The sequence below is a fragment of the Setaria italica genome, chromosome VI (assembly GCF_000263155.2).
Source record: "Setaria italica strain Yugu1 chromosome VI, Setaria_italica_v2.0, whole genome shotgun sequence".
NCBI lineage: Eukaryota > Viridiplantae > Streptophyta > Magnoliopsida > Poales > Poaceae > Setaria > Setaria italica.
Window position 1 is genome coordinate 28,178,477 of NC_028455.1, and position 22,118 is coordinate 28,200,594.

Below are 22,118 nucleotides of genomic sequence, written 5' to 3' on the forward strand. Positions count from 1 at the left end.
TGAAGCCATTAGTTCCCATCCTTCAAATTGTTTGCATTTTGAAGGACCAGTGTGCTCTTCTCGTACCCGTCACCTCTCCACCCCAAAAAAAGTAAAATCATGTGACGGTGACGATGCACCAACAACGATTTCCCATCCTTCAAATGGTTTGCACTTTGCACTGCGTGGAATTTCATTCCAACAAAACAAGAGAAGGCAACACTACATATACGTAAAAAAATCCGATCATATTAGTATTATTTTGCATTTACGGGAGCGTTTACGCATGTAGCATGTTTCGAAAAAAATCTTACTCCCTCTGTTTTAAATCGTAGGTTGTTTTAGCTCTTTATGTTCATAAATATTATTATACATCTAGCTATATATTACATCTAAGTGCATATTAAAAAATTAAAATAACTGTAAGTGCAATTTGGGACGAAGGGAGTATTACTCAGCGAGTGCATGCAGGTGGCACCACTCATGTGGCTGCTTATCGATCACCTCCTTTGGCGTTTCTATCTCCAAGTGATTGGCTCGTCCACTTGTGCTCGCAAGCTTCACATCGGTAGATCTCTTGCAAAGCGCGTTGCTTTGGGTCTTTTGTTCTTGGCCTTGCTTTGTTCGGAGTTATCGCTTGGCCATCTATCGGTACGCATGGCAGCACGATGGAGTTATTAGGATTGGGAGTGCAAAGGCTGCTTTCGTTCGCAAGAGCCTAAGAGCTCTTATGTCATCGGCAGGTAAAGGCGGTTTCGATCCGAACTAAAAGCCGTCCACGTAGCCTTAGCATTGAAGCAAAGCTCATGGGTAAAAGCATTGGAGCAAAGATTGTGTGTGCTACATGTCCTCTTGAATGATTCGGTTCATCGGTTTTCGGTGACTTAGCGCGTGCTTGTTGTGTTCAGTCTAGCCGTATGGGATGTCTGAAAAGAAAGGAAGCTGTGTGGATGACATTGCTCATCTTTGTTTCACTTTGATGACCCTTGCTGAATGCACATCTGCATCCACAGTTTTGAGCTGAGTATTATCAGTGATTTTCTTGTAACGATAATTCTCAGTGATTCATATACACTTTGTTGAAGCACTCATTGGCTATGTAACTGAGGGAAGTTTGTTCGGACACTGAATCCTCCTCTGAAAAATGCAAATTTGGTAGCCCTACATGGCTATCTGTTTAGCTACAGCCTACAGATTTCCAGTTCTGAAAGTGGAATAGTTGGTCAGTTCCCATATGAATTGTCTCAGTTGGGTGAGCAAGTCAAACAAGATCCAGGAATTAAATACAATTAGTTCCGTATCAATCCACCAGCAGCACATATTCTGAACCGGAAGACGCAGTTGGTAGAGCTGAATACTGGGCCAGGAATTGGGCAGTGGCCAGCAAACAGTGCATAAACTGTCTTGGGTTTGAATTTGTGTCTGAAAGGTAGCTGGTTCCTGTTCCAATGATCGAAGATCATGAGGACTCTCCAGGCCCCAGATGCACGAGTGAAACAGCCATTACAGGGAACAAAAGCATCCTATGAGATGAATTATGCACAGCAATGCATGTTGATATGCCGGTCACTTGTTCTCTGCATATTGCAACTTTTGGGTGCTGCGTGTCAGATATGCAGGAAAAGAAGCAGATAGATGGTGCACCGACAAAATGGCGATCGGCTAATCAATGAACCATTCCTGCAATTCATCCGGGGAATCTGGGATTACCCAACACCTGGTAAAAACTTCAGTGGATTTTGGTCCAGATAAGTTATCTTTAGCTAATGCGCGGCACCCAAATCCTCTCGACCGCCTTCTTTTCTCACTGATCCTCTTTTGATCCTGTGGTTTCGCATTTCTTTCCGATTATATTCGGTTAATGCCTTTCCTTAGTGGATCACTGGAATCCTGCCTACCTTATCCATCAAGAGGTGGCAAGACATATGTGCTAAAGCAAAGTTTTTTCAGTATATTCAGAACCTACCCGATGGCTTAGCTTCGTTTGCAAGTTGTGTGAGACCTGCTTGCCGTTGCAACCGGACGATGCTGATTCAATTATTCTTAGGATAGAAAAGAAAATTCCATTATTCGGACATTTAGTCGTCGAAAAAATCCTCTACAATCTCCTAGCCTTTTCTTCAAAGTGAAGATTTGTCCATTTTATTCTGCTAAGATTGATTACCCACCAGTAAATTCGAAGAAGGCTATCACAAACTTTCTCTCCAAAAAAGTCCATAAAGCAAGATTCCCATAGGTGGCCAAGGACAGCTCATGGTGAAACCATCAGAACTCAAAGAGACCATCCATCAGGGAATAACAGTTGCAGTGCAGGAACACAGAGCTCCCTTGCCAATCATTTGCTGTGTTTTTTTACCGTCAGAAATGACTCCTCTGAAGTACAACCTCTCAATCCAAAGATTACCGGTGCATGAGAATGAACATGATATCGTCTATCGATAAAACAACATTCAGCAAGAACAAAAAGCAGTAAACCAGCCCCCATACCATATAATCAGGTAATTATGCAGCAATTATGTGCTTGCTTACCCTGGGGGGAGCAATCATGTTACTTCACTGACAGACGAATAGGAATTCCTCTTCCTCATGTGGGTTACCCTTGGCATCTTGCCGGACGGCTTTTTCGATTCCCTCGGTCCCACAGCACACTCTCTCTCAAACCCCCTTTCCCTCCCTGATGCCTTTAAACAATCTGGTGATAGACTTTGATGAGCTCTTTGGAAAGGAATTATTGATGCGGCCACCTTTGCCAAATGGCCTGTGACTTGTTGTGGCAGCCAGCCGGTGAGTGAGTGCTGGTGCCTCAGTTCTTGCCCTCCTCGCCGGGCATCATTCAGGAATCTGCTTTTTCCCGGCCAGGAATATGTTAAAGGCGAGCACGAAAACACGCGAAAAAGAGGCCGGTTTTACGCTAGCGCATCATCGGATCAGATTGATTAAAGCAAAGCTAACCTTTCTTGATTCCTTCCCAGAATGTTGCTCGAGCTTTAGGCAGGGCCCTTCCTTTCATGCTGAATTGGAGGCAGCTCGAACATTGCACAAAGTCCAGGCCGGTGGAAAAATTCCGGCGTATATCGCCTTCGATCCTCCGGTTCGCGCTTTAGCCCTCAGCGTGGATATTCGTCTGGAAATTCAGACAAGCACAAGGGGAGCAGCATAGGAAGAGAATAAGATGCTGAAATGACGGTATGAACATTACCCCAGCTAGCCGTCCCATGCAAGTCACTGCTTGTGCAAATGCGCAATCATGAGATGCCTGAAGAGGGAGGGCTTCGCGGTTGCGAGCAGCATAAGTGGACGGACGGATCCTGTCTAGAAGCCGAGACGAGCCGCTGACAGCATCTTGCGAGCCCAGCAAGAGCGGGGGGCTCCGAGAGTGGAACCATGAAAACGACCGCTCCTCACCCACTTGGCATCTTGTAACCTCTGCTCGTACCCTTCAATTGTATCCTGAAACTGAAACAGAGATAATTAAAAGGCGCTGTCATGACCGACATGTTCTCGGTCAGACGGCTGATTGAATTAGCACAAGATGAAGCTGGTTATGGGACAATATATAACAATTAAACAGAATGTTACTGAAGGCAAGATAACGCTGCTCTTCCTATGCTTCATGTGCATTTGCATTCAGTTTCCTGTATTTTCCTCACCTGCAGACAGCAAGCATGGGCAGCCAGATATTTGTCAGTGACCCACCACTCGCAATGGGAGCAGCAACGGAATATGCATGGGAACGGCGTCAGCCCCTGTGTTGTCTGAAAGGCCATTGTTTTCAGGCGCAGCAAAGGGGTTGGAACCGGAGCCTAGAGATTGCCACCAACGCACAAGTACAGCGTGAATATGCCCGGGCTGCTACTCTGACCTGTTCCTTCAGGCAGACATATTCCTCCGAAATTTTCCCTGATTTTGATGCCTGGCCCCTGCAGATTTCTCGACCTTTCAGAATTGTTTAGGCAAAGCTGCTCCTGTAAATACTCAAACTGTAAAAAAGTCGATAAGTCTTTTCACTGGACCCTCTGCTTATCATTGGCCGTTCTGTGGTTCACTGCAGAAAGAGACCAGCTGAGACTGTAACAATAACAAACCTCTAGAACTTGCCATATTTCCGTCAAAACATGGCACATTCCGTTGAAACATGTCACATTATTCCGTGCAAGAAACGGGATGGAAACGTCAATTGCCAGCGAGAATATGGCCATGTCACTGCACCGGTGACCGGTCTCGGCCAGCACTACCAGTCCACCATGGCCACACCATCAGCCACCACCGGGGGGCGTCGTCCACAGCACAATGCGCGCCGGCTTTCGACAGAAGCTTCCTTTTTGATCCATGCCGATAGCTACGCCCCCCTCGCTTGCTTGCGTGCGCCGAGATCTGGATTAGATTCCTTGATTCCCCTGTCACCGCCAAAAGCCAAGGGCTGTTTGCCAATTGCATCCGGGAGCTCGACATGGACACGGCTGCTTTGCCGCCTCTCTGAAGAAGAAAAGAAACCTGAAACAAAACGCACAGCTCGTCATCAGGTAATATTCTCTTCTCTTGGGACTTTTTAGGTGAGGTGAGGAAATGTTATTCCCAATCTTTGCCGGCCTCCCTGACATTTACCTGTCCAGTCGATGCACGATTTCGTCTCGCCTTTTGCTGACGGATTGCGCACGCGCGCGCCCTGGGTCCTTTTGGCACCGGATTTTACAGCGGGCAGGCAGGCAGTGAGATCAAAGCAAGGTTAGACAGATTGCCCATCTGCGATGCATATGCTTCGTGTCTTCACTTCAAAGCAAATTTTCGTGTGCCGGGAAAGCGTTGGCACTGCAGAGAGGGAAGGAGGAAGGCGTTGCTGGGGCGAGGAGACGGTGGTGCCGGTGGTGGTGGTGGTGGGGCTGAGAGAATCCAGGCCTAGGAACAAGCAGGCGAGAGGTGTGAGGAAACAGCAAGAGAACAACAGCAATGCATGCACCAGAGAGGAATCGATGACGAATGGCCCTTTGCTTCTCTCTCATCTTTTTTTCCCTTGCTCCTTTTTCCAACTTTTTTTTTGATAAAATTTTCGTTTTCCTTTTTTTTTTCTTTCCTAGCTCTCTCTCAATTCTATCCTTTTGAGAGGGGGTGTGTAGTTGAACTGTTTCGCTTTTGCCCCGCCTACTGCTGAAAGATTCTCCCTCTTTCAGGTCAAAGAAGTGAAAGCAAAAGCAGCAAAACAATTGAGGTGGTGACATGGAGGATGCAAAAGAAGATGCTGCCATGCCACGGCATGGCCCCCAGCTGCCTCACGCGCCATATTCCCTTGCCGATTCGCGCCCCGGGCGTATCCATACATATACCGCCGGAGGCGGAGACGGAGCCGGAATATCTCCCACCGGTGGAGTCCAAGGAAAGGAACCAACACCCAGCCGGCTGCCTATAAGAACCAGCCCGCCCGCACCTCGCAGCAGAATCGATCACTTGCTGTCGTTGGTTGAGGTCCTTGCTGTTGTCGTCGTCTGCAACTTCGGCCGCTGCGGCTTCTCATGCTGGCCACGCCGCCGACGCTGCTGCTGCTGCTGCGACACCGGTGGGGGGCACGCTGGAAATGTCATCGTCGGGCGGTGGCCAGCAGCAGCAAGGCGAGGGCAGGCCGAGGCTCAGGTGGACGAGCCAGCTGCACGGCCGCTTCGAGCTCGCCGTGGCCCAGCTCGGCGGCGCAGACAGTAAGCCGTCGTCGCTGCTCGCTCATTCGTTGCTGGCCCTTCAGCTTGCCTTGATATCTGATCACGCACTTTTCTCTGGCATTGCAGAGGCGACGCCCAAGTCGGTCCTGAGGGCGATGGCCGTGCCGGAGCTCACGCTCTACCACCTCAAGAGCCACCTCCAGGTGCCCCCACCGCGCCGCCGATCGCCGGAAAATTTTTATTCTCTTAATCGCGAGCTCTGCTCGAGCTGAATTCTGGCTACTGCTGCTGCTGCAGAAGTACCGGCTGGCGGTGAGCCGAGGCCTCATCACCACCTCACCCGGCGACAACGGAGAGGGCGCCAACGACCGCTCATCCTCCTCGGAGAACGAGTACGACGAGGACGCCGTCGCCGAGTTGCATGGTGCATTCACCGCCGACGATGGAGCCGGTGCTAAAGAAGGTCTCTGCGATTCTTCCAGGAGCATGGCACGGATGCACAGGGAGGTGCAGAGGAAGCTGCAGGAGCAGATCGAGGTAAACGATCGATCAGTCACCATTCCGAATTTATTCTGACAGATTCAGACTGCTAGTTCACGGATGCCGATCAAGCAGAGCTTAAGCTTATTGGTTCCATGCTCGTTCTCGGCAGGTCCAGAGGCACCTGCAGCTGAGGATCGAGGCGCAGGGGAGGTACCTGCAGTCCGTGCTGCACCGAGCGTACGAGGTCCTCTCTGACGACCACAACCTCGGATCGCCGGCGGCCACGGAGCTCTCGGAGCTGGCCTCCGCGGTGGAGTCCGGGTGCCTGTCCTCCTCCTCCTCCCTCTCGCCGTCCCCGCCGCGCCGCCGCGCCGCCGGCAGCTGCGTCACGTCCTCCTCCTCCTGGGAGGCCGAGAGCCACGCTGCCGCAGGGTCCAAGCGGCCGTGCACGTGCGCTGTCGAGCAGCCGGCGCAGGGTAAGAGGACCTTCCTGCAGCAGAGCCACGACCACGGGGCAGAGGAAGCTGACGCGGACGCTGAAGCAGAGGACGGCAGCTCATCAGAGATCGATCTCAACAGGTAGGGGGAAGGAGACGATCGCGATCAGAAGCATCTTCTGCTGCATGTGCCGAGCATCGGGAACAGGGGATGATTGGCGGTGTGGCCTCCAAGGTTGGGACCAGGCTTTTTCAGCAATGTCTGATGCTGCAATAGCTGGTGCTACTATACACTGCTCTTCATTCCATAATATGATACATCTATATTTTCATTTATGCATATGGTTCTTGTGTTTCATCTACCTCTGTAAAAAGAAAAAAAAAGAATTTGTAACTGGAACTAGAGGAAGGCCCAGCTGCAGATGAGGCACATGCAGTATGCTTGAGCTGCAATGCAAAGGATGTATGTATAGTTATAGAACTGTGAACTGTCGTAGCTAGTGTCATTATATGCCATCAGTGAGATTGATGCCTTAATGGGGCAATGGGATGAAGTTTGGAATGCAACTTAAGATTAAACTTTCAAACTTGGGTTTAGTGCACAACAAGAAGTTCAGTTACAGCAGTTAGAGGATAAGTTAAGCTCTCACATAGATAAAAAATGATGAGGCAGCAAAAAAAAAAATCAGACAGTGCAGTTTTCCAAATTATCAAGGATTTGCATACGCAACGAAGATTGAAACTCTAAAATGCTACGCAAGGAATATTTATGTGAAAACTGCATTTGAGAGATTTAATGATATTTCCTCTACCCAACTACACCTAATCCTAAGAAAGAACGGACAAACCAAGGAATCTTACACAGTTAGCATGAGAAATGGCTGAACCCAAAGCCATGCTGCACAAACCTAAAGTTTTGAAGAATATTTCTGTTCTGGCCTAGTCACCAGTTCACCTGCCGCGACTCCTTCACTTGGGACCTAAAGTCCACTCCAACTTAGAGCCAAGTGGCTCAGATCGGTCCAGTAACCCCACTTCTGAAATATTCTTCCAGTTCACTAATCCTACAAGCTTGGACACTTGATTCCAGCGACTTTTTATTCAATGCACATTGTTCATATTTGCGTGCCCCCTGATGGAAAAAGGAATCAAAGAATATGAACGGATCATATAGCGACATAAGAGCCGGCCTAGGCTTGGATTCCCTGGCTAGTTGCTACAAATGGTTGTTCCTATCTTAAGTGACCAAAGCTCAGGACCAACAACGCAATAGACTAAGGGAAGAAACAAATGAAAATAGCAATCTTTCTGCGCGCATACTCATAGCACAACGCCTATAAGCAACTACAGCACAACGGCAATTCCCAAGGTTTTGAACCTGACTAATGGCCGGAAAGGAGATACCTGATGATCTTCTACTCGATCCCTTGGTGCCATACTGCCATTTCAGGATTTGCCGCGACCCATATCTCAACGTCATGTGCTAGTATCCACAGGTCAGTCCGTCAGTGTACAAGCATATGGCAAATCCTCAAGCACCGATGAAAATTCGGTGGCCAGTCCTGATGATTTCATGAAAGAAAGAGAGAGACGCCTATCAGCAACCCTGTGATTCTGTCGCTGCCTCAGAAAATCTAGACAGCCGTCAGGTAGCATTTTCAGGCTTTTGCTTTCAGGTAGTGTTTTCAGATGACCGTGACCCACCCGATCAGTGTCCTACTCCATTAACGGGTGGTCGTTCGGTGACAAGAACCTTTTGTTGGTTAATTGCTTGTCATATGTTTCAGATCTATGCTGCTGGTAAGCTGATTCCCATCCTCTTGATGCTCTGTCAGACACGCACTAATGATCTGATGATGTCCTCTGTAATGGGCTTCATTTCACCAGAATATATCCACCAAAGTAGTAGAGTTTTAGAGGGTAGCCTGATTGTATACGCAGGATTACCGTACCTCTTCCAAGCTCTGAATTAGAACTTTTTCTTAGTTTCTGCAGTCGTTGACCCTTCCTGATTCGAAGAGACCAATATAATGCGGACAGGTTCAGAAATGCGCAGGGGCATGCCATTGCCGGCTAACAACCTTCAGATAATCAAATGGAAGGACCTACAAGGTGGACAATGCGCAACAATATTCAGAGTTCTTTCGATATGTCAGATGAAATCGCGCGATATGCCGTGCCACAAAGGAAAACCCACTGAACAAACATCTAATATGGTGGCCCAATGTCTGAAAACAATAGTGTAATGCCATGGATCAGATAAACAAAGAAGCCGCACGGTATCAAATCCCATATGTTCCTTCATCACAAAAATAAAAAGGGAAAAGAAAAATACTCCATAGTAGGAGTAGGTGGGAATGATGTCGAGTTCCTGACCATCGGAGTTGCGACCGTATCGCGAGGAAAGGGAACGCGGTGCCCGCGTCGGAGTGGGAGTCAGCGATTCTACGTCGAGTTCACCGCGATGTACTCACCGGCGCCGGCCCGGTTGCAGCCCCCGCGGGTGGGTGCTCCACGCGCCGCCGGCGTCCCCGCGCTCCCGCCCGCTCTGCTAGTGCAGAAGGCGGAGCGGGCGACGGCAGCGGGTCTTGGGCCCAAGTATAAATGGGCCAGCCAGATGTTGTGTAGTAATTGTGAAGACGTTTAGGCTGGGACGACTTCTTCTGTCTGGGCTTCGAGCACCTATACGGGCTGAAAGCCCGAATACAATCAGGCCTAGAGGAAAGGCCTGTTGCTGCAAAACTCTAGGTGCAATCTGGCCGTTCTTCGTGTCTTTCGGAAGGTAGGTAACTAACTCTTTAAAGCCTATTAAGCTCATTACAATATTTTTTTTAACATTTATCAATATATTTTTTAAAAAAAGTGTGACTTAATTGTTGCCAACATTTCTTGACATTGAACAATATTTTTTTTATATATACCAACATTTTTCTTTAATATTTTTACATTCACCAACATTATCGCTCAACAATTTTTTACGTGCACCAACTTTTTTTTCACTTGCCAATATCTTTTTCTCAATATTTTTTTACATTCACCAAGTTTTTTACGTAAAAATTGTTGAGATAGTTTATTTAAAATGTTGAGATGGCTTGGTGGGCTATTGTGGACCAATTATTGGGCTATTGTTGAATTATAAATGTTTAGTTATTTATCTTTTGGAAGATGGATATGATTTCCTGCGATCTGCGCCCGAGGCACAGATGAACCTGCAGCCGAGGCACAAGAGAAGAGACAGGACGGGGCCACGGGGAGTAAGTATCACTTTTGGATTCAGAATTTCTATTTGTTGATCCTTCGTATCGTGGTTCGCAATTGGTGTTTTCTCTTCCTTTGCCCTTTCAGGCAACCAGGTTTTTTTTGTCCGTGAGAGTGTAGGTGTGTGTGGGTGTGGTGGTGTCTGGTGTGTCTGTGGGTGTTTGTGTGAGTCCATGTATAACTCTTTTACTTTTTGATACGTAGTTTTTTCTGCGTGTTCAAGAAAAAATTGGTGTTTTCTTACTGAATTTTTGTGTTTCATGTCACCTCGCAAATATCGCTGAACTTCACTCAAATACCGTTCAGGCAGGCTCATGGCGGAGGGAGGGGGTGTGGCGAGGGCCAGGCCCCCCAATGGTTTGTAATTTTCCATTGAAAATTTTAAATTCAATCAAATTTTTAGATAAATTAGCATTGTTGCTCCCCCTAACAATGAAAAAAAAACGAATTTCTAGCTACGTCCCTGGGCAGGCGAGAGAGATTCTTCTCTCGCCTGCCTCGCGTCGCTCCCCTAGCGAGAGCATTGCCTCCTTTGCGTCCGCGGCACCTTTTGCTTGGTCAGTAACAACCTCTGGTATTTGCAGCTGCTGTAGGCCCTTTAGCATGCGGCCATGAGGAATCTCCCTATGTGCACCACAGCAATCCAAGAGATGATCCAAACAAAGAAGGAAGTGGAGTCTGAGAAGAAACGAGAGAAGGAAATGGAGTCTGAGAGGAACAAGAGGAGTCCAACGATGAGTGCAATGTGGCCATCGAGGAGGAGACTAGAGGTTGAGAATCTCGGCCGAGGAGGTCCTTTCCCAAGGGAGAAGCGACAACAATATCATGTTCATGGACATGTCTGGCCTTGATGACAAACAGAAATCATATGTTGATGCAATGTGTCTTAGCATCGATGATCAATTAGAAGGCAATGAGGACTTTGGAGGAAGTGGGAGTGGGGTTGTGTGATGGTCTATGACTCTATGTTTGATATACGTTTGGATGAATGTTTTGGTACTAGATAAATTATGTTATATTTGGACACATCTGAAATTGAAAATTATGTATTTGAAATATTGTTGAATTATGTGATGATCTAGCATTTTTTTTAAAAAAATTGAGATACACGCATTCATCATTTCATGTGTACCCGAAGGTTAACGAAAATTTGAGCAAATTCAGACGGACTAGATTCTCAATAAATTCTTATTGATTCTGGTTATCAACACGGGCCTGAACTGTGAATACGCTCAAAAGTTCTGCCCATACCACATGAACGCAAACAGATTCTCCCAGTTTATCACACCGTACCAATGCCATGAAGGTTGACAGGTTGGCAATTGCACCTCAACCTTGTTGAATTCAAACTTGTCTACACTTGTTACACGAGAACAGGAAAAAAATACAGAAATAGCACAATTTGCATGGGTGGTCAGTCTGACCAAATGGCTGCTGCTCGATAGTAAAATAGATCCACTAGTCCATGTGCCACATCAAGTAAAATGTCTGGTCACACATGTTACTCAGAAGGCGTATTTGGCTTCTTACAGAACAAAATTTACATGCTACACTTATAATGCATTTCAAGCTCTGCCAGAATTGGACAGAATTATGAGCGTTAAGAAGTGGTGTACATTTACAAGTTTTAAGCCTACACGGGTTATAAACTGAGCGGGTTATAAACTGAGGAAGCTAACAATCTTCCCTTATGAATCTGAACTCTGACAAAGCGATATCACTAAATTGCCAAAAAAAAAAGCTACAACTTCGAAGATCTAGAGAAATTGGTAGCTGGTGCTATTACATTTACAACTGCTGCAATTCTTCCAACTGTGAAATGCATCTCTACAGGATCTGAACAAAAATGCTGCTGCACCAATCATTTTTATTTTGTCATGGTGCTTCAGTAAGCACTGTTATTATAAATTTAGAATGATGACACTATCTGAATGGCCTTCTTGGCAGTAAAGAATGGTTGAATCAAATCTGAACAAGACCGGAGTCCGAAGGGAATTGAAGGATGACAATCTATCTGAATGGTCTTCTTGGCAGTAAAGAATGGTTGGATAAAATCTGACCAAGACTGATGGGAAGAATGCCAGTGCTATCTATGACCTTGACAGTAAAAGAATGGTTGGATCATATCTGGCCAAGACTGATGGGAAGAATGCTTAATTACCATTGTATTCTGAAGTCATTATGTGCAGGGGAGAGGGGCTTTGCTTGCACTCAATTCTCGTAAGCAGTTATGTCCGTTTCATCGAAGACAGATTATGGAGTGGAAGGAGGTAGTGTACCCACATACCCAAAGCCAGCAACAAGGAAAGCTATGCCTTGAAGGAAGAGGAATATGTAGTATCCCTTCTTAGCGTAAAACACGTCATAGCAACCACACAGAATTATGCAGGTTCCAACGAAAAGTTCTGAGCAGTGGTACCTGATATAGAGATTGTTTGTAAGCATTTGAAAACACTGGAAAGTATGCCATTAACACTATCCTCATTCATATAAGAATGTAAGAATCTATATTAGTGTTTTGAAAGTACCTACTCCCACCGCTCCAAAACATAAGAGGTTTTAGTTCCGTTCTAAGAAAAACTCGGATTACTTTGACTAAGTTTATAGAAAAATATATTAACATCTACAATACCCAATAAATGAGGTATCAAGACATTTGATGGTGGATTTAATTAAACTAATTTCACGTTGTACGTTGGTGCATTTTCCTATAAACTTGGTCGAAGTTAAAAGAAGTTTAACTTAGGAAAAAAATAAAACCTTACATTTTGAATGGAGGGTAACATGTTAGCTTCAAGAAAATCTCAATGATAATAAATAAACTTACCTCTCCCAAAATCTTGTCCGCTTCTTCACGAGCTTTGGTACAAGGGGCTCTGTTAGCTTCACGTCGGGCTCTGTTAGCTTCACATCAATCACCTTTATAGAATCAGATCCATTGATGTTAGGCTTTGTCTTGTTGGCGTCGCCCAACTTCTCGGTGACAACCCACTCATTGACTCGTCCTCCAGCATCCAGAAGACCACTTACTGCAGCTTTAATCCGGTGCAATGACATGACATTCTCAAACAGGACCCAGAGGATCACCAGGTGAAATGAACTGTAACAGCGAGGAGCTTTCAGGTATCAGGTGCTATATGAATGTGACAACTGCAATTTCATTCGAAAACTTGAATCTTGCCATGCTTGTTACCTTGGGGTGCCAAGAGCCTTCAAGAGGGTGATAACTGTTGGGACATAGACAACCCCCCAGAGCGGGATTTGAATCTCAGGGAGCAAAACTGACACAGGGATTGCAAAGCAGTAGTAGATGAATGTCACTGTATGAGCAGCAACCTTCCCGACGAAGAAGAAATCGTAGCATAGGTGGATTTTGCTCCACAATGACACTTTCTACACAAGAAAAAAAAGCTATACCTGTCAGCCAATGTTGTTATACGCTGCGCTTGTAGAGGCAGCCTGAAGAAAACACAAACCTTGCTTTCTAAAATCTCTACCATCATTTTCTTGAACAGGTTTGCCGGTCCACATGACCACCTGTGCTGCTGAAACCTGTATGCCTTGAATGTGCTAGGTAGCTCACTCTTGACCTAAGCACGGACATATGCAGTATTCTGTGGACTGTTAGGTTCGTTTCTCATTATGTTCTGAAATTTCCTACAAGCAAGCAAAGGAGAACCAGCATACTTTTATGTCACCGATGTAAACGAATTTCCATCCCCGCAGCATCGCGCGGACAGCCAGATCCATATCCTCCACTGTTGTCCGGTCCTTCCAGCCCCCAGCATCATCAATCGCTGAAATCCTCCAGACACCAGCTGTCCCTGAAAGATGAACATTGCTCTTGTAAGGCTTACGAACAGCAGATCGTTTAATTTTCTGAGTTTGATAGTAGAATTATGTATATGGGGCACATGATGTACCATTGAAGCCGAAGAATGAGTACACCGACGATCCTGCCTCTTGCTCATACTTAAAATGGTAGTCCAAAGACATTTCTTGGAATCTTGTCAGCAGACATTCATCAGAATTGACTGCACATATGGTTCACCGACGCTTAGAACAAGTAAAGTTTATCGCAATATATCATTTCTGTCAGCTGTCAAACTAACATTTTGCATAAGAGATCGCATCTGTACTAACCAAATTTCCAGCGAGTCTGGACGAGGGCAATCTCCGGATTGTGCACGAGGAACGGAATAGTCCTGAGGAGAAAATCGGACTCAGGCTGGAAGTCGGCATCAAACATGGCAATGTACTGGCAGTCTTTGACGTAGTCATGCTTCAATCCTTCCTTGAGCGCGCCAGCCTTGTACCCCTTCCGGTTCCCCCTGACCTCGTACTTTATGTTCACGCCTTTGCTCATCCATCTGTGGCACTCCATCTCCACCAAATCCTGAAAATGGAAACAAAAGAGTTAATATGTTTACCGCTGGTAGTGGTAATATCACTAATACTTGATGAAATTAGAGTCCAAAGAGTGAATTATTGGTATTGTGCTCGCGATGCTGGTCAGTGTCCAATGGCATCAGAAATTCAGAATAACTCAAAATCAAAAACGACGCATAGCGTGCAGAACAAAGGATATGACATTCGAACCTACAATGCTACGAGCGAACAGAAGTTACCGGGATGCAATCCACATTCTATGGAAAGACAAGGTAGCTACCAATCCCTTGAACCCAATCCAAATGCGTCATACCTCTGACGGCGAGGCACGAGACGCCCTGATGACACATCAGATATCCTACTCCGACGCCTCCCTGTACCACCCCTCGACATCACCTCCCGCGCACGCCGCTCGCTGATGCAGTCCCAGGCCCCCGGCGCACGCCGCGCGTCCGCGCGCCGTCACGTCCGGCGTAGGCGGCGAGGACTCGCCGGAGTTCCGTCTAGGGGCGACCAACCCTTTCGCAGTAAGCCCATGATGTTGCAGTCCAGCCCACCCACATGGGCCTACCTACACGCTCGCTAGATGGAAAGCCCGTATCTACTCAGCAAGCAGCAAGGAACAACTTGCAGCCCATTACGAAGATTCTTTTTTTTTTTCTTTTTGGAACCAGTGTGAAAATTCTTGGCAAGATGGTCCTGTCGACGACTTTCTATACTAGTACTACTCTAAATGTACATGTACATTCAAATTCTCCTAAAAAGATGAAAATTGAAATGAGCTTGAGCTCCGTAAGAATTCTGGCAGGAATTATTCGAGGGAAGCCTAGGCCGCCTTTGATCCCCTAAATCCCAACGGGATGCCGTTCTCGATCGAGATGCATCACGACAGTGCGTGCGACTGGAACGGTTCATCGAGCGCGTTTCGTTTACCCCTAGCGGCGATCTTGTTGGCTCCAACTGCTTTTTTCCGAACGACCAAATTCAAGAGATGAGCTCCAAGAACAGTGGTCAATTTTAATGGGGAGCGCCAGTACAAGAACACTTCTCGGGGGAGGCAGCCTCCCTGGATACCATGTGAGGCCTCTCAGCGAATCGTGGCTAGTGGCCACAGTGGGGCGTGGCATCGGCAGGGGCACAAGACAACGAGAGTCCACGACCACGACCATGCCTGCCTGCCCTGCAGGCTCGCACCGCACGGCTCAGATTCCAACCCGGCCGGTGTGAGTGTGACGGGGGCGGCCGAGGTGCCGCCGCACGGCAGGCGCGAGCGGGAAGCCATCGGATCGCCGGGATCGGATCTAACGCATCGCAACGCCCCACGGCACGGCATCCAGTTCGCCGCCTGCTTCCTGCTCTAGCTTGGCCGCATGCGGAGCTACGCGATGGCCATAGCTTCCCACTCATTGCACCCGAGAAGGTTTTTTTTTTTTTTTTTGAGAAAGAGAGAAGGATGGTTTTGGAGCGTGCGAGTTAAGTAGAGAGGATGCGAACAAAGCATCCGTGCTGCACAACTGGCCTGAATTCTCCGGGATTTGTTCCATTTTCGTTCACCATTTTTTATTTCTGAATCCGGTGCCCTGGAGGCATGCGATGCGACTATGCGAGCGACAGATGGAGATGGAAGCACGTGCTGAGGCTGAATCGACCGTCCCGTCCCGCCTGGCACTTGATGCGAGCTGTGTGGTGGCCGTGTGGCGAACTGGCGAGTGGCGATAGATAGGGAAGGATGTGGCCGTGCTTGCCAATTTGCCATCGGCAAACGCACGGCTCCGGTGCGAGGACCTACGCACACCGTGTACGTCCTTGAACCCGAAGGGGACGTTCGTCGTCACGAGCTAGCAGGGGCCCTATGTCTTCCTGTGCTGCGAGAAGGGGAAAAAAAATGGTGGCGATGAAGGTCACGGGAGCGCAGGAACACAAGGAGGAAGAGGAACGTGCGAGCGCGGCGCATTCCGTCTGACCTCCGCCCGACAGAAACCCTCGGGAAACTATTCATTTTTAACTTTCCATTTAACTCTCTAGTCGAGTTGTCAAAAATATTTCTCTCCATATTGAATTGCTTATTCCAAAAGACTATCCATTTTGCACTCTTCAAATCTCAATAGCTAGGTTCGTCTCTAAAAATCCACATTCTCCATCCACTCCAAAAGCATTTACATTTCGCGCTACAACATATTCTCCATTTTGTACTCTTCATTTTATGCACGTGACCATGCATATTTGGTAAGCCAAACTTGCTTTCCAAGTTTGGAGAGTGTGGGAGAGTATTTGGCAAATCCGATAATATAGCATTTGCCATCACGCATGTGTGTCACGACCGGTAACGTGGCGATTGCCATTGGCGGGCAAGCATGACCGATGATTGGAACTAAAACATTAGGAATCACTTATAAAAAAAAAAGAAACTTTTTTAGGAATCTCGAGCGTGCTGGCTATCCTCTAGCTAAAGCCTAAAGGTGCTTTTGTGCTCTAATTCCATCACTGTCGATAGCAAAAAAAAAAAGCTCAAATATATATAGGACATAGGAACAAGGTACCGTGGAGGCGTGGACCGATCGCGACCGGTGCATGGCTAGGTAAAGCTGGACCACTGGCTTGCCGCGCGCGCAGACTTGTTCGTGTGGGCGCAGAGAGAGGAAAGATCGATGGGTCGGTCCATCGATCAAGTGGCAGCCACAGATCCGTTCGGTAGATCACGCACGAGCTGTTCAGGTATAGTACAACGCTAGCTGTCGTGGTCGTGTGTTCTATATATTTCTGTTTCTACCTCGCACGCAACACTCCAGTTGTACAACTTGGCCGGCCGGCGTTCCTCCACCGCGGCGCCCAAAAGAGGGGGCTGCGTCCTGCGTGCTGGCTACCAGCCAGCAAGTAGCGTACAACTCCCCGCCGGCACCACTAGCTCCACCACTCCTCGCTTAATTACCTTTGCCCAGCGGCAGGTTGCTGTTGGTAGGAAACAACGCGCACGTCTCGGGCGCGGCCTGCTCGATGGGCGCTATTTTACTCCCGGAACCCCGGCGACGGGTCTGCGCTCCACCTCCATGTCAGCCGGCATGCTCTGTGGCCTCCGGCGCGTTCATGAGCCGGCAAATGCAAGCAACGAGAGCGCCCCCAAAGTCAGAACACGCCACTACTGCTCACGAGTCATGACGCCAGTGAATTATTGGCGGTGGCATGGCATGCATGAATGCATCGCTCGCAAGTCGCAATCTCGCATCGGCATCGCTCCAGCGCTCACTGGGGCGCGGTGCAGCCCAGCATACGAGGCCACTGGAGCATTCGTACCGCACCGAGCAGGCATTTGTCGATCGCGCGCGAGCCAGCAGCATGCTAGCTGCCATGCCACCCGAGCCCGTGCCGTGCGCGCTCCGTACCCGGTGGCCTTGGCCTTGCCGGTGGGGCTCGCGCGCGGGTGGCCGGTCCGGGGTTTGCCTCGCGTTGGGGGTTGGGGCCGTGCTGCCCTGACCTCCGCCGTCGCCCCGGGCCCCGCCGGCCGCCTCATGGTGTCCGCTCCACGCGTGAGTGCGGTTGGCCCACGTGTTTGTTAAAGCTAGCTAGTGGCTTGGGAGCAGAGCAGAGCGACCGAGTGCGCGTGCCTACATGGCAATGACGACGCCGACGTGTCCGCAGGCGGGGACACGCGCGCAGCCAGGGCGCCAGGCGTGCCAGACCAAGGGATAACGGCCCGGCAATTCTCGGTTCCCTCCCTCCGGAGGCTAGAAATATTCGTCTTAGGGGTGTTTGTATCTCTAGTTCGAACTAAAATTCATATCACATCGAATATTTGGAAGCTAATTAGGAGAACTAAATATGAGCTAATTATAAAACTAATTACATAGATGAAGGTTAATTCACGAGACGAATCTATTAAACCTAATTAATCTATCATTAGCACATGTTTACTGTAGCATCATATTGTCAAATCATGGACTAATTAGGCTTAATTGATTCGTCTCGCAAATTAGTCTCAATTTCTGCAATTGGTTTTGTAATTAGTCTATATTTAATACTCATAATTTGTATCTAAAATAATCAATGTGACATAAATTTTAGGAGTGACTTAAAAGAAACAACCGGCCCCTTATTACACGGCGGGCGGGCGGCCGGCCGGCCGGCCGGCGACGGGGATGGGTATTGAATGCCATGCCATCCTGCGGTGCGGACGGTGGTAGGAGTTTGGAGTTTCCTCCCCGACCGAATTGACCGTCTCGTCCCCGTCCCAGCTCTCAACCGGCGCCGCTCCGCTAGTGGTCACATGCCAATCGCAAAAGGACGCGCATATGGCGAGAAAGGTACGGACACGATTGCAGTGGTAACGCTCTCGTGCACGTTCTGTTGGCATCGGCCACCGGTGCATGGCCGATTGGGCACCCGTGGATACGCATGATTGGTCGTTACACGACGCAAAAAGAAGTCAGGGACGCAGCACGGCCAGTTGGGCACACGGCGAGGAGAAAACAGTGTGCGCGTGCGTGCATGCATGAGGAAAAAAAAAGGGTCGAGGATGTCGGCCAGGTCGCCGGCGTACCTTTACAACGGGGTCCGTGGAGTCGTCCAGCACCTGGACGACGAACCGCCCCGCCGGCCACTCCAGCGCGCATGCCGCCCCGATCGACAGCTTGTACACCTGCGAATCCACGCCAACATGCAACGAGAATTAACATAATTAATCCCACAATTACCACCAACATTCATGGTCAAAGCAACATGCTCTGATGCTGACAAAAGAAATGGACTGAAAATTAATCCACCCTGCTTGCTACAGCTGACCACTACGGCAGCAGGTCGGCAGCAATGCCGGCCTGCGGCCCGATCGATCGGCCACTCACCTCCCGCTCGTTGTACATTGGGATCTGCACCAGCACCATGGGGTACTTGGCGGCGTCGCCGGACTCCTCGTCGCCGCCCCTACCGGCGGCGATGGGTTCCCAGCGGTACCGGCGGTCGGGGCTGAGCCGGAGCGCGCGCACGACGAGGCACACGGCGCAGACGAAGAGCTTCTCGACGAGGATCATCACGGTCATGCCCAGCGACAGGTACACCAGCGCCCGCACCGCGGGGACCACGAGGAGCGCCCGCGCGCGCGACGCCGCCCACGCGCATTGCGACGCCACGGCCGCCCAGTCCACGTGCACGGGGAGCTCCGCCCACACCCGCGCCGCCTCCTCGGCGACGATGCTGATGGCGCCGCCGTGGCCACCGCCGGCGTCCATGGATCCTGCCTGGGCGGACGCGCGCGCGGGGCCGGATCTCGGGCGAGGCGAGCTAGCGGGCTGCTCGCTGGTTCCACTAGATAGATAGCCCCGGCCGGCCAGCTAGCGCCTAGCAGAAGATGGAGGAAGCGTACGATGGCGCGGGGCTATATAGCTTGGACGGGGGCATATGGAATGGTGGTGGTGGCGCCCCCAGCCATGATGGGGACGCCGAGGACGACGACGATGCTCATATACGGCTCTGGCGCTGCGCGTGAGCGCACATGCTGTTCTTGGCTGTGTTTTTTTTTTATTCCTCTGCGGGAGATGGGCAGGAGCAGGATCTTGCTGCATACAGATGGCCGTGTTTAATCCCGGTGACCTGGTGGTTGGTGAGAGCTGGGTGAGTCAGTGTAAATCATGCGTGGTTAGTTACACGGACATGGCCATGGCCGTGGGCCGTGGCCATGAGAGGGGGTGAGAGGCATCAACCTGTGGGGTGTGTGAGGTGAAGCAGAGGGGGAGTGTGAATGGAGTGGAGTGGATCAGTGGAGTGGTTGATGACATGGGGTGGTGACTGCCGGGGTTTTCTGGGGCCACTTGGTGGTGCCCCTATCATTGGCGTAGAAAAGGTAAAGGGAGTGGAGGAAGAAGATGTGGTGACTGGCCAGCCGAGATGGCAATGAGCCAATGAACAATGGCCAATGGGGTGCGTGATTGGCCGGATCCGGGGGCTTGTCCGGCTAGCAAACCGTGTGCTGTTCACACTCATGTTCAGCTGTTCACAAATACTGAAAGGAAATTGGTTTGAGAGGATCAGAGATTTGTTTTGTTGGGGCGCTCCCAACTTGAGAAAATCCGATTAATATTTATGCGAGATCAGCATGGGCAACAACTTTAGTTATTAGAAAATGAGCTGGAGGAGCTCCTTGCTGACGCAGTGGTACGGTGTACTGATGGCGTTTTAAGGTCCTAATAAGAGTACTAAGAAGTCAAGCTCCGGTTGACTACGCCATCCACAGCTGTGTGCATGGTAGTACAGACTACAGAGAGATCAGCCTCTTTAACTTGGCTATGGAACCGCAAGCTGGTGTGTAGACGTTTGCGGCGTTTTTCCCATTCAGTATCAGACCGTCGAAAGGGTTCCGTCCTCCTATCCCGAGGACGCAATAACCCGAGTTGGCAGCGCGGAGGATCCGACCGGCGATCGATCGCTCTCCACCGGCAAAGCCGATGCGGATTTCACGTGGGGGAACAAGACGCATGTCACTGGCGGCATGTCACCTTTTGCCAGGCTAGCCTCGGCGCTCCTCGATTCCTTCCTCTCCCCAACGTGTGTGGCCGTGTGTGTCCGCGACTGCTCTGCTTTCCCTTTTCACTTCTCCGTTGCTTCATGTCGCTCGACTCTGCCACCAGAGGTTTCGGATGTCCGATCTGAAGAGGGTATACAGCCACAGCTAGAGGGAGACGAAGCAGCGATCGTCCCAGTGTCCAGCAAGGACAGGAGCAGATCACTGACAAGGACAAGGGATGAAGCTAGTGCCGCTCCTAGTTGGCAACTTGTCCGCGCGCTCCTGGTCTCTTCTCGCCTCAGGATCCGGAATTCCAGATCCAATCGTCCAAGCGGTGACACAACGTCCACAAAAGAACGCAATTTTAGGATTCAAGAGTTGTCAAAAAAAATTTAACTCTAGCATGTAGTAGTAGTGTAGGTGCATGTAAGTTGGTGCTAGCTAAGTGCATATAGAAATTTCTAGTAACTTCTTGAAGTGAGTTGGTGCTTGAGACTATCTTTCATTTAAAATATCGTTGGAGTAGAGGTATATGCGTTATTTTACCTATTTATTGGTTTGTGCAAAGATTCTTTGTGGGATGGAGGGAGTAGTAAAATACTACTGTGTGCACCAAGCTGAACATTGATGTTGATGGTTTGGTATGCCGCCAGCAACTGCAGAGTCACGAGAGGCGCAGAGCTGCAGGGGTGTTTGGATACCAGGTGCTAAACTTTAGACGTGTCACATCGGATGTTCGGATACTAATTAGGAGGACTAAACATAAACTAATTATAAAACTAATTGCAGAACCCCTAGGCTAATTCGCGAGATGAATCTATTAAGATTAATTAATCCATCATTAGCAAATGGTTACTATAGCACCACATTGTCAAATTATGGACTAATTAGGTTTAATAGATTCGTCTTACGAATTAGACTCCATCTGTGTAATTAGTTTTGTAATTGAACTATGCTTAATACTCCTAATTAGTATCCAAACATTCGATGTAACGGGTACTTAAAGTTTAGCATGCGGGAGCCAAACAGACCCATAGTTTCGGCTGCTCAGACCTCAGGTCCAGTCCAGAGGCTACTTTCACTTGACTGCCCAACAGATCGAGATGCGTACAAGAACCAGGAGTCGTCGTCGTCTGCGGGTGCGGCGAACGCGTGCGGCCGAATGAGGTCGCTGCGAAGCTACTTTCCGTTGTCAATGTCTCTTGAAAGAGCGCCCGACGGAGGAAGACCGGTGACGGTAAACATTCTGATCTGAAACATCTTTTGCAAGGTCTTGAAGACGGGCCTCATTGGCCATGTGGTGAATACGCGATGAATCGCACGTTAAGATCTGTGGACACATGATGCAGGCCTCTATACGCCCTAATACTCCCCTCTCCAGGTCGTCGTTATTCCTGTCTCTTCTATTACCAGCAAAATTATTCCATGACTGAT

General features: G+C 49.0%; 2 protein-coding genes and 1 long non-coding RNA gene across 4 annotated transcripts; 1 reads left to right on the forward strand and 2 right to left on the reverse strand.

Moving 5' to 3' along the window:
- Positions 1–1,079: 1,079 nt before the first annotated feature.
- On the reverse strand, positions 1,080–8,657 carry LOC105914685. Of its 2 annotated transcripts, XR_002678221.1 has the most exons (4): positions 4,585–4,709; positions 3,630–4,473; positions 2,932–3,435; positions 1,080–2,820 (listed from the first exon to the last, which is right to left on the reverse strand). It is a non-coding gene; the product is annotated as an uncharacterized LOC105914685 (long non-coding RNA). The 2 variants fall into 2 exon arrangements; XR_001164409.2 differs by lacking the exons at positions 3,630–4,473; positions 4,585–4,709 and adding an exon at positions 7,952–8,657.
- On the forward strand, positions 5,344–7,134 carry LOC101770204 (myb family transcription factor PHL8). The gene is made up of 4 exons (XM_004973458.3): positions 5,344–5,666; positions 5,754–5,830; positions 5,925–6,164; positions 6,280–7,134. Exons 1-4 carry the CDS (start codon positions 5,549–5,551, stop codon positions 6,691–6,693), a joined length of 849 nt encoding a protein of 282 aa, XP_004973515.1. The 5' UTR covers positions 5,344–5,548; the 3' UTR covers positions 6,694–7,134.
- A 2,461-nt stretch (positions 8,658–11,118) lies between the features above and the next one.
- LOC101770878 (probable mannan synthase 11) lies at positions 11,119–19,901 on the reverse strand. The gene is made up of 9 exons (XM_004973459.4): positions 19,030–19,901; positions 18,729–18,827; positions 13,949–14,201; positions 13,729–13,839; positions 13,493–13,629; positions 13,282–13,395; positions 12,999–13,198; positions 12,633–12,905; positions 11,119–12,224 (listed from the first exon to the last, which is right to left on the reverse strand). Exons 1-9 carry the CDS (start codon positions 19,411–19,413, stop codon positions 12,059–12,061), a joined length of 1,737 nt encoding a protein of 578 aa, XP_004973516.1. The 5' UTR covers positions 19,414–19,901; the 3' UTR covers positions 11,119–12,058.
- Between the last annotated feature and the right edge of the window lie 2,217 nt (positions 19,902–22,118).

Excerpts from the sequence above, each read along its gene's own strand:
- LOC101770878 (XM_004973459.4), bottom strand. The coding sequence starts at position 19,413 with ATGGACGCCGGCGGTGGCCACGGCGGCGCCATCAGCATCGTCGCCGAG. Across the intron at positions 18,828-19,029 it reads CAATGTACAACGAGCGGGAG|GTGTACAAGCTGTCGATCGG; the intron begins GTGAGTGGCCGA and ends GTGGATTCGCAG. Across the intron at positions 12,225-12,632 it reads CGGACAAGATTTTGGGAGAG|GTACCACTGCTCAGAACTTT; the intron begins GTAAGTTTATTT and ends TCTCTATATCAG.
- LOC101770204 (XM_004973458.3), top strand. The coding sequence starts at position 5,549 with ATGTCATCGTCGGGCGGTGGCCAGCAGCAGCAAGGCGAGGGCAGGCCG. Across the intron at positions 5,667-5,753 it reads CCAGCTCGGCGGCGCAGACA|AGGCGACGCCCAAGTCGGTC; the intron begins GTAAGCCGTCGT and ends CTGGCATTGCAG. Across the intron at positions 6,165-6,279 it reads AGCTGCAGGAGCAGATCGAG|GTCCAGAGGCACCTGCAGCT; the intron begins GTAAACGATCGA and ends CGTTCTCGGCAG.